Source organism: Mus caroli, chromosome 9 (assembly GCF_900094665.2).
Source record: "Mus caroli chromosome 9, CAROLI_EIJ_v1.1, whole genome shotgun sequence".
In the NCBI taxonomy this organism is placed as follows: domain Eukaryota; kingdom Metazoa; phylum Chordata; class Mammalia; order Rodentia; family Muridae; genus Mus; species Mus caroli.
The window spans coordinates 96,673,091-96,691,866 of NC_034578.1; the positions used below are offsets into that span (position 1 = coordinate 96,673,091).

Here is an 18,776-nt window from a genome sequence, read left to right on the forward strand (position 1 = left end):
GCCTGGAACTTACTATGCAAACCAGGCTGACCTTGAACTAATAGGGATCTGCCAGCCTCTATCTACAGAATGCTGAGATTATAGGTGTGTACTACAACATCAAGCCTAAAACTTGTTTATAGGTGTCTGAGCACATTATCAGTAGCTATAACCACTGCAAAAATGTTTTCCCCTCACCCATCAACCATTAACTACATATAAGAACTCAGGGGATAATATGATCTCAGGAATTTGAAATGAGAGTTAAGTTCATATGCATCAAAACAGAAGGCTGGAATTGGTCAAGAATATACTAGTGATTACAAGCACCATGCTGTGAAATATGTGTCAAAGCACTATGGTCTTTAAAAGTGCATCTGTGAGAGGAGACTCAACCTTCTCTCTAGCCTAGACTCATTACTGTTTTCTGGGGATCTCAGAGGAAGTACAAGGACCCCGATTCCAAGGTCTGTGTCTGACAACTCTCTTGAAGTAGGGAGACTTAAGGTATAGAATAAATAAGTAGTAATCAATTAATACAGATAGTTTTAGGTATTTTCTGAAGATGGTCAGATTAGGAAAGACTTTTGGGGATTCAAGCCTGGATGTAATACTACAATCTTTTGAAGCACTTTGAAAAAAATTACAAGAAGAAAATTTAAAAATTACAAAGTATGCGAAGTCTCTAAAAAAGTTGAACATTGTTAATAAATACCTCAAGTATCTGTTGAGCTGTTCAGGTTAGATTTTGCCAGCTTTAAACAAAGTAGAGTCACTTGGTATGAGGGACTCTCAGTTGAGAACTGCTTCCATCAGATTGGCTTGTAGGCAAGCCTGTAGGGCACTTTCTTGATTAATGGCCCATTGTGTGGAGTGCCATCCTTGGACAGGTGGTCTTGGGCTGTATATGAACGTGGGTTGAGCAAGCCCTGGGGTAGCGTGTCAGAGGCTGCATTTCTCTGTGGCTGCCTCTTCAGTCCCTGCCTGCAGGTTCCTGAGCTCCTTCCCTGGATTCCCGAAACGATGAAGTCCAACGCATAAGATGTAGAAATGCTTTTCCTCTACCGCTGGTTTCAGTCAGTGTTTTATAACAGCAAGGGAAACCACACTAGCACGGGAGCACTCACTAAGTGCTACTGATTTGGGTTTGGGCATATGGTGAGTAAACAAAATTAATGTGCTAACTGTAAACAATCTCTACTACATTCCTGAAATCTGTGCTTGGTAACATGTGGAAAACAGTTTTAGATTATAAAATTATTTAAATGTGTTAAGACTTTAGCTTGTACTTGCCCACTCCATTTTTCCATTCGGTGCTAAGAATGGACGCACTAGACAACCACTGAGCAACTTCCTCAGCCCAACTGTATTTTTCTAATGTAGGCATGTTAAGTTGTCAGGTTTCATTAGACTTACAGCTTTGATACTTTTACTAAAGTTAAATTAAAAAATGTTTCTAGAAGGAAGCTAGAGCTTATTTTTTAACCTTCGAGTTATGATTAAAATGTTATTGCCCCATTACGCTTAAGAGACCCAAGTTGACTGTGATGCCATCTGCTGGTAGCACTGAAACAGTGCTAAAGTTTGATTTATTGGGGCTGGGGAGACAGTTCAGTCAGTGAAGTGCCTGCAGTACAAGCATGAGGACCTGAGCTCAAATCTTCAGCACCCACATAGAAGCTGGACACTGGACATGGAGGTATGTCTACAACACTAGTGTTAGGTGGGGTGGCCTAGAGACAGAGGGATCCCGAAAACTCACTAGCCAGCTAGTCTAGTTTATTAGTGAGCTCTGAGTTCACTGAGATCTCATCTCAAAAATACTGTGGCAAGCGATAGAAAAAGATACTAGATGCTGACCTCTGTCCTCCATGTGCATACTTCACCCAACCCCAGACACACAGACACATGTACAGAGAGAGGAAGTATTACTTAAGTATAGTTTCTTAGTGTTTACTTTTTCAATAAAATTACTCCATTAACTTCCATATTAAAATATGGCCTCAGCACAGTAATTCATTCATCATAATTATGAAACCTTAGGGGACCTTAGCTGGCTCACTCTCCCTCCTCTACAGCTGTTCTTAGTCATATTTGACTCTCTTGCATACTCATCTGCATGGATCAGCTATTCTTGAACCTACAAAGTTAATTCCTGTCATAAAAGCATATCTTCAAGTGTCACATGTTAGTCAATGACTGTGTGAGAAATGAGTGACATTGTGAGAAAGCTGTCCAAAAGGACAAGGAAAAAAGAAGCTGATTGGTGGGGAGGGGGGTGGTGGCAGAGATTAGGGAAAACAGCTACCTGTGGTTACTTTAGGCAAAATTTACTTTTTAAAAGTATTTTTCCTGTCTCAGCCTCTAAAGTTGCTGAGATTACAGTAGCACATTGCCACAATCAGTTTTATTTATTTTAAATGTCTAATGATACACTGATTGGATATCATAATCCATAGGTAGCTTTTGTTACTGATCTTTAATGATGCTTCCAGGACTCAACAAAACAGAACACTGAACCTTATCAAACTCTGCTTTGTTGATTTAATGTAAAATACTACCTAGATAGTCAGCAAACTATTTTTATAAATGCCCAAGTAGTAAGTAAATACTGTAGGCTTTAGGCTCTGTATCTCAACTACTCAGATTAGTAGGTAGAACACAAAAGCAGCCATAGATCATTTAATGAGCAGGTGTGGTTATGGTCCTGGCAGCAGCAGGGTGGATTTGGCCCAAGGGCCTTTAGATGGCTGACCCTTGGTCTAGGCCAGTATCCAATTTCTGAATATCCTCTTAGTATTTTCTTTTTGGCTTTCTCTCATAACAGGAGTTTGAATTTCATCTTTATTTGGTCAACACATACTACTTACTCTTGGGAAATTATTTTGAAATAATATTAAAATATTAATAATATGTAATATTGTCAAGACAATCTTTTTTAATGTGTCATCACTACTGCCATTTAAAAGTACCGCCTACATGCCCATTAATTAAAATGTTTTAATTTCTAATTAAAATGTTTAAACTGGTTGGTAGTTTTTCAGCTGTCTAAAACAACAACAACAACAACAAGGACATAATTTTAAAATTGTTCTTAAAAGAAATCATAGGTCAACCACGGTGGCATATTTGTATAATCTTAATACTTAGACATGAGCAGGATAAGTTCCAGACCAGTCTGAAATACGCAGCAAGACTGTCTAGAAGCAAGCAAACAAAACAAAACAAACACAAAAACAAGGGCTGGGAATGTAGCTTATCAGTAAAGAGCCAGCCTAGTGTGTACAAGAAAACAAATAAATATACCAACAACAGAAAAAAAAAAACCATGTAAAACAATATTGTATAAAAGTTTGCAGCAATAGGTAAACAATTTCAGAATGGTAGAAAACTTCTAGAAAAAAGGAAAAACTAGTGAGGAGGGCTATCCTATGGGTGTCACTGTATCTAAGATAATTTTGAAAGATCAAGATGCTAATGAAAACACTACAGCAGCCAAGCTTGGTGACAGACCTGCAGCTACAACTGCCTGGGAAGCTGGTGGAAGAGGACTGCAAGTTCAGGCTGCTCAAGCAACAGAAGGGGCTCCAAACAGACCACGTCTAATCTAAGAAACAGTAACAAAGAATAACCAAACCGAAACAGTAATACAAAAATATGAAGCAAATACTGTAAAATACTGAGACCTGACAAAACTAAGTGGTGTGCTTTTTATATAATATACCATACTGTTCTATTTGCATAAAACGAGCTAACAAATTATACTTTATGGGCTACATCTGGCTCAATGCCTGTTTCTCTAAGCTTTGGCTCCAAGATCAGTCTAACATTTTGTGTGTTTGGTGTATGTGGCATATGCATATGTGTACACATGAACGCAGGTGCATGTTTCCACATGAGCATATATGGAGGCAGAGAACGATGACAAGTGTCTTACTTTGTCATTCTCTCCTTTATTTTCTTGACACAGGGTCTCTCAGACGTTAAGCTGACCATTTTGGCTAGGCTGGTGGGCTAGTGAGCTAGCTCCCAGGATCTGCTGGCCTCTGCCTCACAGCATTGTGGTTATAGACATGCACTGCCACACCAAGCTTTTTCTGTAGGTGCTAGAGATTCAAACTGAGGGGTTCATGCTTGCACAGGGAAGTCTTACCAACTGAACCATCTCCCCAGACCCTAGTTTAATATTTTTAAAAGACTCTTTAAGTACATGCATGCATGCATGAACATAAACACACACACACACACACACACACACAAAATAACACTAATCTCATGACATACTAAGCCTAAAATATTTACTGTCTGGCTTTTCATAGAAAAAGTCAATTCCTGTCTTAAACCAATTCACGGGAAGAAAAGATTAAAGGATAAAGGACAAGCCTCTAAAGCAAGGAAATATGGCCTCTTGCACAAGGCCATCAAGCAGAAATTTATTAAATTTTATTTTATTTTTTGATACTGAAGCTTATTTAAAAGAATGTTGAAAGATGATTATTTTAAATCGCATTCTGATTCTAGTCCACATTTGTAAAAAGGAAAAAAAAAATCAAACCAAACAAACCTAGGACGCTTTAGTGCCTGGCTGCCAAGTCAGACTGAGCTGCAGCTAGTGCCAAGACTAGGAGTATTCAGAGACCCACTCCCTGTCTTTTTTTTTTTTTTTTTTTTCCACAGGAGGTAATGTGGGGAGAAACTTAATAAACATTTAAAATGTGGTGCCACAATAAGAGTTTCTGGTTATAATGGCTGTGAAAATTAAAATAGGTCATCAGAGGAGAACATTTTCCATTTAATAGGCAGATTATTGAGAAAATGTATGCAAATGCCTTAGCCTACAATAACTGTAGCTCTTAAGAAAATATTAGCATTTTGAAGCTACTATACAGGTAGTTTTCGTCCTTTATAGCATGTGAAGCACATCAGTATTATCTTGAATATGAAAAACTTTCTTTTATATTTTGTAATTACTTTATTTAGCTTCTCTTCTAGTGACAACCCTACTGAACTAAGGATATTATAATAGGGACTTAGAGGCTGTGCTTGCTAAAATCATTGACTCTTCACTTGGATGTGAGTGACACAAAGAAAGATTAAAAACTTGGTGTTATTTTGCAATTAATTCTTTCTTTTGCTACCCTAAAATTTGGGTCAGATTCTTGCTTAACTCTGCAATAGATATGTAAATCACTTAAAGACTATCTGTGTGAAGCTGCTAATTCTATCCCATCCCAATACACCAAATGAGAGTAACTAAGTCTAGACTACTGAAGTAGCATCTGATGTCTCTAGTCTTTGCTCTAAACCCAAAGGAACTAATTCGATCTTGCTTTTTCTGACTTGTCATTCTTTCCTGCAGTAACACTGTGTTTCAGAAGAAATGATCTAATATGTAAGAATCCCACGAGAAGTGGAACTACCCCCTGTGGGAAGCCACATACGCCATTACAAGATGGCGCTGGCTACTGCTGGCCACCACCCATAAGTTTGGGTAAACAACCAATGTGCGCATGTGCATAAGAGTTTTTTGCCGAGTCACTGCCTGGCCCAAGGCATGTTAATGAGGTACTGAAAGCATAACCAATCAGGTATAGACATGCCTCTCCTAGGCCTATATAAGCAGCACCAGTTCTGGGGCTCGGGGTCTTTCGCAATCGCAGTAAAAGCTCTCCCAATAAACATGTTGCAGAAGGATCCTGTTGTGGCGTCTTTCTTGCTGGCGAGTAGGGCACTCACAATCCCCCACAGGCAACTGCAATGTTCACTGTGACCAAAAAGCATAGCTTTTTGATAATGATCAACCCAGCCATGGTTTACCCAAGACTGCTTGCTTTGCTAAGCTATGCAAACCTTTAACCTTTGCCTTTGTTCCCTTTCTAGACCTTTCAAAGCTCTGTCAGCTTTCTCGTTCTCCTGGTGTGGGCACAGTGGTTTTTATAAAACTGTTTTCCTGCCTTCAGTACTGCCATCTCTTGGATTGAATTTGGGAACAGTGGATAGGTCAGGTCCACTGGGACTCTCAAGAGTTGGGCCTTTTCTCTAAAATTTAACATTATCAACATTTGTGAATCAATAAATGAGTTCCACAGAGTTTCCATAAATGTTCAGTGAACATTTGAGCAAAATCATCATTTAATAACTAAGTATGTACTATATTGCTCTAAGTTTTCATGTTTCTGGTAACTAAAAATGTGCACACAGAACAGTGGCCATAAATGTGTACCAGGTAGAAATTATTCACCTGATCACAATTCACCTTCTTTCTCCCTCAGGCCCCCCATACCCATACAATATTACATGATAGGCAAGTGCTCTGTCACTGAGCTAGATCCCTACCCTAGCCTTGTCTTCTTGAGACAGGGTCTTTCTAGGGAGTTCAGGTCAGTCTTCAACTCATAGTTGAAGTCCACAATAGCCTTGAACTCATGGTTCTCTTGCTTTCACATTCCTAATTCTGAGATTACAGAGCTGTACACCACAATGCCCAGGACAAATGAAGTTTCAAAAATTATATGTTGGGCTGGATAGACAGCTCAGTAACTAAGAATGCATACACTTTTCCAGAGGGTCCAGGTTTAGTGCTCAGCATTCTTACTGGGTAGCTTACAACTGCAAGCAACTCAAACTCCAAGGGAGCCAGTAGCCTTTTCTGTCTTCTGCAGGCCCTGTACTCATATACCTATAACAAGTACATTTAAAATTTAAATCTTGCTGGGTGTTGTGGCACAGTCTGTAGCCCCAGAACTCAAAGGGCAGAGGCAGGCAGAATGTATGCGTTTGAGGCCAGTCAAGGCTATATAATGAGACCTTGCCTCAAAAACCAAACAACAAATTAAAAATCCTTTAAAATTATGTATTATTATTGTCTATGTGTATGTATGATATGTCTGTGTGAGCACTCATGTGCAGGTGTCAAAGGACAACTGGTTGAGTGAGTTCTCTCCTTTTATCATTACATGGGCCCAGGGACTAAACTAAGCCTGCATGGAAAGTGCCTTGACTCTCTGAGCCATCTTGCTGGCCCTCAAACAAAATTATAACAAGGCTAAAATACTATTTAGGCATTTGTTTGTTTGTTTATTTTCAGTACAGGGTCTTCCTATGTATCTCTGGCTGTGCTGGAACTCATGTAGATAAGGCTAGACTTGAACTCACAGAGATCTGCCTGATTCTGCCTCTTGAGTGCTGGGATTATAGGCATGAGCCACTATGCCCGACACTAAGTTTATTTTTTAATTTGGTCATAAAAGTCTTATCTCTAAATTTAAAGTTCTAAAAATTAAATAATGTTGAGGAATATACAAATGGCATAAGTAACCTGAGAAACTACTTACTAGATATCTACCATCCAGAGCAGAAAAATGACATATAGGAACTACTGAGGCCCTCTGCCCATCTTTCCTGGTCACACCTTTTTCTCTTCTTGCGGGCTATTTTGCTGAACATTGTATTTGCTGTATCTGGCACTTTGTCATATTTTTAGTACAAATGTGTGCGTTTCAAAATAATTCATCTATTTTATAACTTGCCTTTATTGCTTTGGCTTTCTATCTGTGAACTAATACATGTCTACATTTATAAACTCTACATGGTAGCTATTGGGATTAGCAAATTATTGATGTGCTTCTAGATCTGTCACAAATTTTCAGTCAGGGACAGTAGAATGTGAGTCATAGTGAAGTCTGTCATATTTGGGACAGACTGTTAAAAACACCATTCTTTTTTCTTCTTGGTGAACTCACAGGCTATATATATATTTTTTTTCTTTCCAGGTTGTACAATAGGACAACATTAAGGACATGGAGGCTTCATCAAACTGAGTTCTTAAATGGGATGGCAAAGAGTCCCTTCTGAGAAAGAATAAACATGCTCTTCGACAAACACTTCTACACAAATGGGCAAATAATTGTCTTTCTCCAAGTAGTCACAATCAGTAAAGTAAGTAGTGAAAAATTAAAACCTTTCAAAAACACTTCTCTGACTCTAGTTTGTTAAGTCCTTGCGTGCATAGAGAAGTCTCACACAGACTTGCATTGAAGGCTTGCTGCACTGACGGTACTTTAAGAAAGTGTTTGAGCAGACTGGTCAGGAACATTGTGTCTCATCAGTTAGATTTTCAGCTCTTTAAGAGTCAGGCTCTTGGGCTGGAGAGATGGCTCAGTGGTTAAGAACACTGACTGCTCTTCCAGAGATCCTGAGTTCAAAAGCCAGCAACCACATGGTGGCTCACAACCATCCATAATGAGATCTGACACCCTCTTCTGGTGTGTCTGAAGATAGCTACAGTGTACTTACATATAATAAACAAATCTTTTTTTTTTTTTTTTTTTTTAAAGAAAGAATCAGGCTCTCTTGTACCCTATCCTGCATCTTACAGAAGGTATACATATGTGGTGGACTGCTTTTCTGGTTACCTGGGAAGGATTAATATTAAATGATCTACTCTGTGTAAGTGTCAGGCTTCACTGCTCATGTCTTACATGAGTATAGCAATAGATACTAAGGCTAAGTAACTTTCTTTTAGCCACAGGACTTAAAAGGAAGAGAGAGTGCATGAATAGGGCAGATAAAAACAGTCTGTCTGATTCAAATCCTTTGCTTCTTTTTGACTTTACTGAGATCATTCTTAGCACAGAATTTACAGTGGCTAACAAAAGGAGTTTCTGTTTATATATTTTACATATAATAAATTGTATTTGGAAACTTCTCAGAACTCGTGATTTTTGGATCTTACCTTGATCACTTCTGGCGTCTGCTGAATCAAAACAACTGAAGTACTATCTTTGGGTTTCTCACCAACAGGGCTCCTACAGACTGATGGAGTGGGCTGGGAGGAAGTTGTCAAGGTTTCCTGTAGAATTTGCATCATTTCCTTTTCTTGTGATAGGCTCCCTCTGCCCGATTTGCATTCAACTAGCTCTTGAGCAAAGTCTTCAATGCTTTCCAGAATTCGAAGTAAGAGGGCTCGGTCTTCCTCCTCCATTTTGTGTCCATTGTTTTCAATTATCCTTGTTAGACAAGAAGGTGAAACTTTCTCCATAGCTGAAGAGGCTATAGGTTTAGGCTCAAGGTCTTTGTGGCTCTGAGCAGTCAAATGACTATGACTATTGAGAGAATTGATGCTTTTACCCTTGGCAAGTGGTTCTCCTAGAGAGGTCTCCATCTTCTGTGAGAATGATTCCAAATCCATTAATAATTTGTCTATCTCTTCTTGACTGTTAGGATTCATAAAGTGCCTCTGGTCTCTGAGATCTGTGGTAGGAACTTCTAATTTAGAATCTTCCTTAGATGGATGAACCATTATTGGCTTTTCAAATATCTTACCAATTTCATTTTGCATTGAGGCAGGACATTTTTTAAGATAAGTATCATGGTCTGAAAATTCTTTATGTTCATTTACCTTTAATGGTTCCTGACCTTGTCCATTCTCTGCTTTTTGTTCTTTATCTAATAATGACTTCTTCCCGTCTGACTCCTCTTCAATATAAAGAGTTTCCATTACGTTACCAGAAGAAACACCCTCTAAATGGTTTATGGTTAATAACGGTGATTGAAGCTGCACAGGTTTTAGAGTTCCAGCATTGTTTACCTCCAAGCTACACAAGGAATCTGTGTTGTTTGGAGTGGTTTTTACAGTGTCTGTTTGTTTAAAATTATGCTTGTCATCTTGCAATTCAACAGTCTGAAACTGTCCGGAGTCAAGGGCTGAGAGGTGGACAATATCTTCATATTTAGGGGGCTGTTCAGTCCCATATAATGGGGAGAATGGAGTCAGCTGTAAGTTAGGTATATTATTGACAAGTTCTGTCAAATCTACGGTCTCGTGATTCCCAGACTGAATAAATTCAAATGGTAACTTTCTCAGGTAGTAAGCTAACCTGGTCATTACATTCATATAGACAGTTTCAGAGTTAGAAATGGCCTCATTGCCACCGCCCTCACTGATACTACCTCCTGACTTTTTCTTTATGCATTGTTTTATGATGTCTGTGCATTTTTTCAAATCTTCAGAGCATTTCAGTAAGATGTCCAAGCACATTTTTATGTCTGTCCCAGAAGAAAAATGATCTATTTTATGTTTTTCTAAAATCTGAGTAACTAGATCTTCTTCAGACAAGTTCTGAAAAAGCATAGAAGTCAGGTTTGCATCTAATGAATTTCTATGAGATAAAGATTTTTCCTCAACTGAGGAACTCCGGAGTAAACCAAAGGGTGGAGAGGTTCCATCATTGTTATAATGGCCACAGAGTAAGTCAAAATCAACTGACCTCCTATTAAATGAGTCAGATTTAACTTTTCTTCCTTTTTTGTAAGCTGCATGGTTTGAATTTCTGAGTTTTTCAAGGGAAAATTCTTTTATTTTCCCACTGGCAAAGCTGATTGCTTCTCCTGCAATGTCCTTTAAGTTACAGGTATTCTGAAATGTAGATGCTTTCTTGCCCCTGGGCATGCCTGTGAGGGCCTGATGGGGATAATCTTCAGCCGAGGAAAGCCCATTTTCATGAGACAAAAACACAGAGTTCAGATCCACATCTTTGAACTGAGACACAGGGATATGCACGAGATCTGCACAGACACTATGATGCACCACAATGCAGTCTATTCCATGTGTGAAGGTATGGCAGGTTCCAGTGCAATAATGTATGGCTTGTTCAAAGCGCCGGTCTATCACTACACTGCTATAATGGTTCACAGTGCTAACCACAAGTCTGTAAGTTGCTGCCATAATATCAAATTCACTCAATGGTAGGACTTAGAACTTTATAGACTTTGTTTCAAGAAAATTTTTCTAAATGATACTTTGCTGAAAAAAAATATTTAATGACAACGTTCAGTGGTTTCTTGCAAAGTATAGTAACTTTTCCATGAGGGGAAATCTTTAAATTTGAGGTTTGATAGCTATCAGGATCCAGTAGCTGTTGCACATGTATGCTTGTATTAGCAAGTCTAATAACTTAAATATTGTACATTTTAGTTTTATTTAGTAACATGATACTATAGGACTAGTTCTATGGAAGAATATCTTCTTTTAACTCTTCAATGATTCTATAAACTGTCACATAAACCTTAGTTGATGGTACAGGATTACTGTGATAACTGAGTCCTCCCAGGCCTTTAAGTGATCCATTTTTTTTAAATTTATTTTTTGTGATCGACAGAGAAACCTAGAATAGAAGAAGAAAAGAATTAAACACAAGCAGTTAATCAATGCTCTCTATTCTGTGTCATATCTCTTGCTGCTGTTATTTACGCTAGGCCTTTGTTTTCTCACATTCTATACTCAGTACCTCATGTAGTATCTCAGCTCTGCCTTCTTGTATATGCCTAACTGATACTTCCTTTATGACTCTTCTTGCCTTCTTGCATGACAGTACCAAGCTTATAGCTAGACAGTTTTCTTATCCTTATGGCTTGTGTATCAACAATAGTCTTCTAGCTGGGCAGTAGTGACACATCCCTTTAATCTAAGCATTTAGGAAGCAGACTTAAGTGAATCTCTGAGTTCGAGGTCAGCCTGATCTACAGAGCAAGTTTCAGGACAGCCAGAGCTAGAGAAAAACAACAGAAAAACAAACAAACAGAATAGCCTTCGGATTCACTTCCAGGTCGCTTGACATGTTTCTAAGCCACCTATCCCCACAGTTCTTACTACTCCACTGCATCTACTGTCTGCTTCCATCAACCGAACCTCTTCTCAAAGACTGCCAACACTCGGGGACTGGTCCTAATTTTGAATGTTTCTCTAAAGTTGGAAATTATTCTTCTATTAACTTCTAGGTACTTACATACAGAAAAACAAAACCTTCATTACTGTTCTTGGTCCCATATTTTTTTGGACCATATTCATGTACATCTCTTCCTTTTTTAAAAATAACATATTCTTAAGATTTCTTTAATCATCATTACTTAAAAAAAAAACCCAACCCAGCTTGTAAAATCTGTAGTAGTTGATTTCCAAAAATGTTCTGTCAATATATTCATTTAATCACAAGCCACAGAATGCCTACTCTGCCCTGCTCTAAGTGCTAGCAGTGGCTTTTAGTGGTGAATGAAGTCACGGCTTTGCTCTTACTGAGGTGAAAATGTAGTTAGAAAAACCGGTAAAACGTAAATAAGCATATAATTCAATAGCTATGTGTTATTGAGACAAATGAAGCACGGTAAGGACTCAGACAAAAAGAAAGGTATTTAACAATAGAAGTCAGAGGTAACTTTAATGACATCTGAACAAAGATCTGTAAAAAGAAAGGGAGTGGGCCAAACAGGTATTATCAGATAAATCATGTCAGGCAGATAAATCTTAAGTGCAAAGGTCCTGAGGTAGAAACCTACTTGATTTACTACAAGGATAAGGAGATTAATGAGACTGGAGCAGAGAAAGCAAGAATAGTATCAGAGATAAGGTCATAAAGGAAAGGAGGATTCTAACCATGCATGAGCCATAGATCTCTATAATGGAACTGAGTTTAACTGTGAGTGCACTGAGATATCACCCATAGAGAGTCACATTTTAAACCGATGATTTTGACTGCTGCTTTCAGGCACATAGAAGACAAGAAAAGAAACAGGGAAATAAACAGGATTGCAATGCTGGGAAGTTAGGACCAAGATAGTAACAGTGTAGCAGATGTTTAGATGTATCTATTTCAAAGGTATAGCCAATCTTTGCTGAACCACAGAATGCGTAATATGGATGAATCAAGAACAGTGCATCAAGGCAATGATAGTAAAAAAAAATTATAGCAGAATTATAATCATAATTATAGGAGACTATAAGTCTCACTGACTCATCACTATCATTGGTTGATGGTTTGGGACAGGCGTCACTATGTAGCCATGGCTAGCGTGAAACATGCTATGTAGACCAGGTTTGCATTGAATCTATAGAAATCCACCTGCTTCTGCCTCCTGAGTACTGGTATTAAAGGTGTGTGCCATCATGCCCAGTACTACTGGCATTTTAATAATAAAAATCTTTACCTATTTAAAAATAAAAGTGTGTTCATATTATATTTCTTTGATCCTAAAAACTATTATATTTACTTCATTTGTTTATTTATGGAAGGCAATCTATTATTATCTGTTACATATTTAGGTATTGGGAATTTAGCAACTACAGAAATGATTAATGTAAAAGAATAATTGTTTGGAGACAGAGTCTAACGAGTCTGGCTTCAAACTGGTGACTTGCCTGCCTTTGTCTCCTGTGTTTTAGGATTGTAGACATTCACTACCATGCCCTGAAAGAAATATTTCTTGTGTTAAAATTTCATAGTGACTACAATATTAACTGATGGTTCTTTGGATCTAAGGTCACTGTGTTTATACCAGTACTATCAAAGGTCTGTTAACTTGAGATACAACCCATATCCTTAATTTTTAATATCCTCTGAATGTTCTTTGATTGTATTCTAGATAAACTGTTGAACTGTCAGTTTTAATAATAATTTTCTTAAAATTTGAATACAAATGTAATAAACATGATTTGGAAGCAACACTGATATTATCATAATACTTAGATTTTCCCAACCAAATATAAATGTTAATTCTAATATTCTATCACCTTTCTCTTCAGGTGGATGTGAATAGGTATCACTATGTATTCCTAGCTGGCTTCCAACCTGCAGCAATTCTCCTGCCTCTGCCTCTCAAGTGCTGGGATTATACCATTATACCCAGCTTCCTAACCCTACTTTTGTTCCTATGTCTGAATTTAGTTGCTATGTGAATGGAGTTTGAACTAACTATTGCCTCACCCTCAACCTGTTTGTTTTCAAATTTTCAGGTGGCTTACCTAAAACTAGGTACATTCAGACTGGATGAAGCTGATGCAGAAAGAAGCTCAACAGTCAGAGGTGAGGAGGACATAACATCTGCCCCAACACGGGAAGTAACTGGGACCAGTGGGACCCAGGCACCCAGGAACTCCGTCCAACCAGTGGCATGGGTTCCTTCCAGTCTGGGCCTGTGACCTGAACAGACCTTGTGTGTGAACTCTGTGGCCAGTCCCACAACAGAGGCTCCACTCCCAGGTGCTCTAACACACCTAGGATCCCAGGATTCCAGGATCCCAGGAGCTTGGTCATACCAGGATCTCAGGGTCCCAGAGGCAGCCTGACTCCCAGCAGCTCAGACACACCCAGGATCACAGGATTACAGGATCCCAGAATCACAGGATCCCAGAGATAGCTGAACTCTGAGAAGTTCTGTCACAGCCAGGATCACAGGACAGAAAAGCTCCAGTCAGATATAGTGAAGGCAGGTATCACCAGAGATAATCAGATGGAAGGAGGCAAGCATAAGAACATAAGCAACAGAAACCAAGCATTACCTGGCATCATCAGAACCTGTCTTAAGTCAGGGTTTCTATTCCTGCACAAACATCATGACCAAGAAACAAGTTGGGGAGGAAAGGGTTTATTTAGCTTACATTTCCACATTGCTGTTCATAACAGAAAGAAGTCAGGACTGGAACTCAAGCAGGTCAGGGAGCAGGAGCTTATGCAGAGGCCATGGAGGGATGTTCTTTACTGGCTTGCTTCCCCTGGCTTGCTCAGCCTGCTCTCTTATAGAACCAAGACTACCAGCCTAGAGATAGCACCACCTACAAGGGGACCTCCCCCCTTGATCACTAATTGAGAAAATGCCTTACAGCTGGATCTCGTGGAGGCATTTTCCCAACTGAAGCTCCTTTCTCTGTGGTAACTGCAGCCTGTGTCAATTTGACACAAAACTAGCCAGTACAGAACCCAATTTCCCCACCATAGCAAGTCCTGGATATACCATTACACTGGAAAAGCAAGATTCAGATCTGAAATAACTTCATGATGATGATACAGGACTTAATGAGAACATAAATAACTCCCTTAAAGAAATACAGGCGCACACAGGTAAACAGTAGAAGCCCTTAAAGAGAAAACACAAAAATCCCTTAAAGAATTACAGGAAAATACAACCAAATACAGGTGAAGGAAATGAGCAAAACCATCCAAGATCTAAAAATGGAACTAGAAACAATAAAGAAATCACATAGGGAGACAACCCTGGACTTAGAAAACCTAGGAAAGAGAACAGGAGTCATAGATGCAAGCACCACCAACAGAATATGAGAGATAGAAGAAGGAATCTCAGGTGCAGAAGATACCATAGAAAACATCGTCACAACAGTAAAAGAAAATGCAAAAAGCAAAATGCTCCTAACCCAAAACATCCAGGAAATCCAGGACACAATGAGAAGATGAAACTTAAGGATAATAGGTATAGAAGAGAGCAAAGATTCCCAACTTAAAGGGCCAGTAAATATCTTCAACAAAATTATAGAAGAAATTTCCCTAACCTAAAGAAAGAGATATCGGGCTGGTGAGATGGCTCAGCAGGTAAGAGCACCCGACTGCTCTTCCAAAGGTCCTTAGTTCAAATCCCAGCAACCACATGGTGGCTCACAACCATCCTTAACAAGATCTGACTCCCTCTTCTGGTGTGTCTGAAGACAGCTACAGTGTACTTACATGTAACAAATAAATAAATCTTTTTTTTTTTTTTAAAAAGAAAGAGATATCTATGAACATATAAGAAGCCTACAGAACTCCAAATAGACTGGACCAGAAAATAAATTCCTCCCATTACATAATAATCAAAACACCAAATGCACTAAACAAAGGATGCAAAGAATATTAAAAGCAGTAAGGGAAAAAGGTCAAGTAACATATAAAGGCAGACCTATCAGAATTACACCAGACTTCTTACCAGAGTCTATGAAAGCTAGAAGATCCTGCGCAGATGTCATACAGACCCTAAGAAAACATAAATGCCAGTCCAGGCTACTATACCCAACAAACCTCTCAATTACCCTAGACAGAGAAAACAAGTTATTCCATGACAAATTTACACAATATCTTTTCATAAATCTAGCCCTACAAATGATAATAGATGGAAAATACCAACACAAGGAGGGAAACTATACCCTAGAAAAAGCAAGAAAGCAATCTTTCAACAAACCCAAAAGAAGATAACCACACAAACATAATTCTACTTCTAACAACAAACGTAACAGGAAGTAACAATCACTATTATTTAATATCTCTTAACATCAATGGATTCAATTCCCCAATAAAAAGACATGGGCTAACAGACTGGATACATAAACAGGACCCGGCATTTTGCTGCATACAGGAAACACACCTTAGTGACAAAGACCAATATTACCTCACAGTGAAAGGTAGGAAAACAATTTTCCAAGCAAATGGTCCCAAGAAACAAGCTGGAGTAGCCATTCTAATACTGAACAAAATCAACTTTCAACCAAGTTATCAAAAAAGATACAGAAGGACACATCATACAGGTCAAAGGAAAAATCTACCAAGACGAACTCTCAATTTTGACCATCTATGCTCCAAATGCAAGGGAACCCAATTCATAAAAAAACTTTACTAAATCTCACAGCACACATCACACCCCACACAATAATAGTGGGAGACTTCAACATCCCACTCTCAGCAATGGCCAGATCACGGAAAAGAAACTAAACAGAGACACAGTGAAACTTACCGAAGTTAAGAGCCAAATGGGTCTAACAGATATTTACAGAACATTTCATCCTAAAGCAAAAAGGATATATGAGGTTCTTCTCAGCACCTCATGGTACCTTCTCCAAAACCGACCATCACAAAACAGGCCTCAACAGATACAAAAAGACTGAAATAATCCCATGCACCCTATCAGATCACCATGGACAAGGCTGGTTTTAAATACCAACCAAAGCAACGGAAAGCACACACATACATGGAAGCTGAACAACACTCTACTCAATGATTACTTGGTCAAGGAAGAAATAAAGAAAGAAATTAAAGGCTTTTTAGAATTTAATGAAAATGACACATCATACCAAAACTTATGGGACACAATGAAAGCATTCCTAAGAGGAAAACTCATACCTCTAAGTGCCTCCAAAAAGAAAGTGGAGAGAGCTTACACTAGCAGCTTGACAGTACACTTGAAAGCTCTAGAACAAAAAAGAAGCGGGAAGTGATCAAGCTCAGGACTGAAATCAACCAAATATAAACAAAAGGAATTATACAAAGAATCAACCAGGACCTAGTTCTTTGAGAAAAATCAACAAGATAGATAAACCCTTAGCCAGACTAACCAGAGGGCACAAAGACAGTATCCAAATTAAAAAATCAGAAACGAAAAGGGAAATATAACAAGAAAATATATTTTAAAATAATTATTCTGTTTGTTGAATATTAAAAGTTGAAAAATATTAAAATCATGTTCTACAAACATCATGGAAATATTATTGATAATTTTTCTCACTGTGCTTGAAATTAGAATTTTCTTTTTTGCATTATTTATTTATTTTTAAAATTTTGTTGTTTTGTTTCAGTGTTGGAAATTGGACATAGGGCATTACATATGTCAAACAAATGTTGTACTGCTGAGCTGGACTCTCACCCCTCTTCCTGATGGCCGGATTCTCCTCCCTTTCCCTTTCCCTTTCCCTTTCTCTCTCTGTCTCTCTCTCTCTGTCTCTCTCTCTCTCTCTCTCTCTCTATATATATATATATATATATATACACACACACACACACACACACACACACACACACACACACACATATATGTAGATAGATAGATACACACGCACACACCAGACTTTAACTATCCACCTATTGTTGGGCACAATGATGATCCTAAAACTTGCATACTGAGACTAAGCTCTCAACAAGCATGAGAATGCACACATATCTGTGGTATGCTGACTTTCATTCTCTATTTCATTGGATATATGCCCAGAAGTAGTATAGCTGGCCCATATGGAAGGTCCAGTTTTAGTATTTTGAGAAATCTTTATAATGATTTCTGTCCATACTAGTATTATTCAAGTGTTTCTTTTCCTGGCAGCCTCAGCAACATTTGTTTTCTTCTTTAAAAAAGTCTACTTGTATTTTATATGTTTAAGTGTTTTGCCCATATGCATGTATGTCTATGAACTACATATATACAGTGCCCCTGGAGGACAGAATTTTGTTTCCTTTTGTGTTTTGGATTTTTTTTTTATTGGATATCTTCTTTATTTACATTTCAAATGTTATCCCACTTCCTGGTTTCCCCTCTGAAAGACATCCCCCCTCCCCCTACTCACCAACCCACCAACTCCTGCTTCCTGGCCCTGGCATTCCCCCATACTGGGCATAGAGTCTTCACAGGAGCAAGGGCCTCTCCTCCCATTGACGTCTGACTAGGCCATCCTCTGCTACAAATGCAGCTAGAGCCATGAGTCCTACCATGTGTACTCTTTGGTTGGTGGTTTAGTCCCTGGGAGCTCTGGGGGTACTGATTAGTTCATATTGTTGTTCCTCCTATGGGGCTGCAAAACCCTTCAACTCCTTCAGTCCTTTCTCTAGCTCCTTCACTGGGGACTCTATGCTCAGTCCAATGGATGACTGTGATCACCCACTTCTGTATTTGTCAGGCCCTGGCAGAGCTTCTTAGGAGACAGCTATATCAGGCTCCTGTCAGCAAGAGCTTGTTGGCATCCACAACAGTGTCTGGGTTTGGTGATTGTATATGGAATGGATTCCCCAGGTGGGTCAACCTCTGGATGGGCATTTCTTCAGTCTCTACTCCACACTTTGTCTCTGTAACTCCTTCCATGGGTGTTTTGTTTCCTCTTCTAGGAAGGTTCGAAGTAGCCACACTTTGGTCTTCCTTCTTGAGTTTCATGTGGTTTGTGAAATGTATCTTGGGTATTCTGAGCTTCTGGACTAATATCCACTTATCAGTGAGTACATATC

At 38.8% G+C, this 18,776-nt stretch overlaps 1 protein-coding gene across 1 annotated transcript in view; it reads right to left on the minus strand.

Moving 5' to 3' along the window:
* Window positions 1-18,776, minus strand: part of Ppp2r3a (protein phosphatase 2 regulatory subunit B''alpha) — a 133,128-nt gene that overhangs the window by 86,427 nt on the left and 27,925 nt on the right. Inside the window, exon 2 of the mRNA XM_021171945.2 lies at window positions 8,714-11,144. Within this exon, the coding sequence (XP_021027604.1) occupies window positions 8,714-10,705 (1,992 nt within the window). The 5' untranslated portion in view covers window positions 10,706-11,144. The remainder of the gene's footprint in view (window positions 1-8,713; window positions 11,145-18,776) is intronic.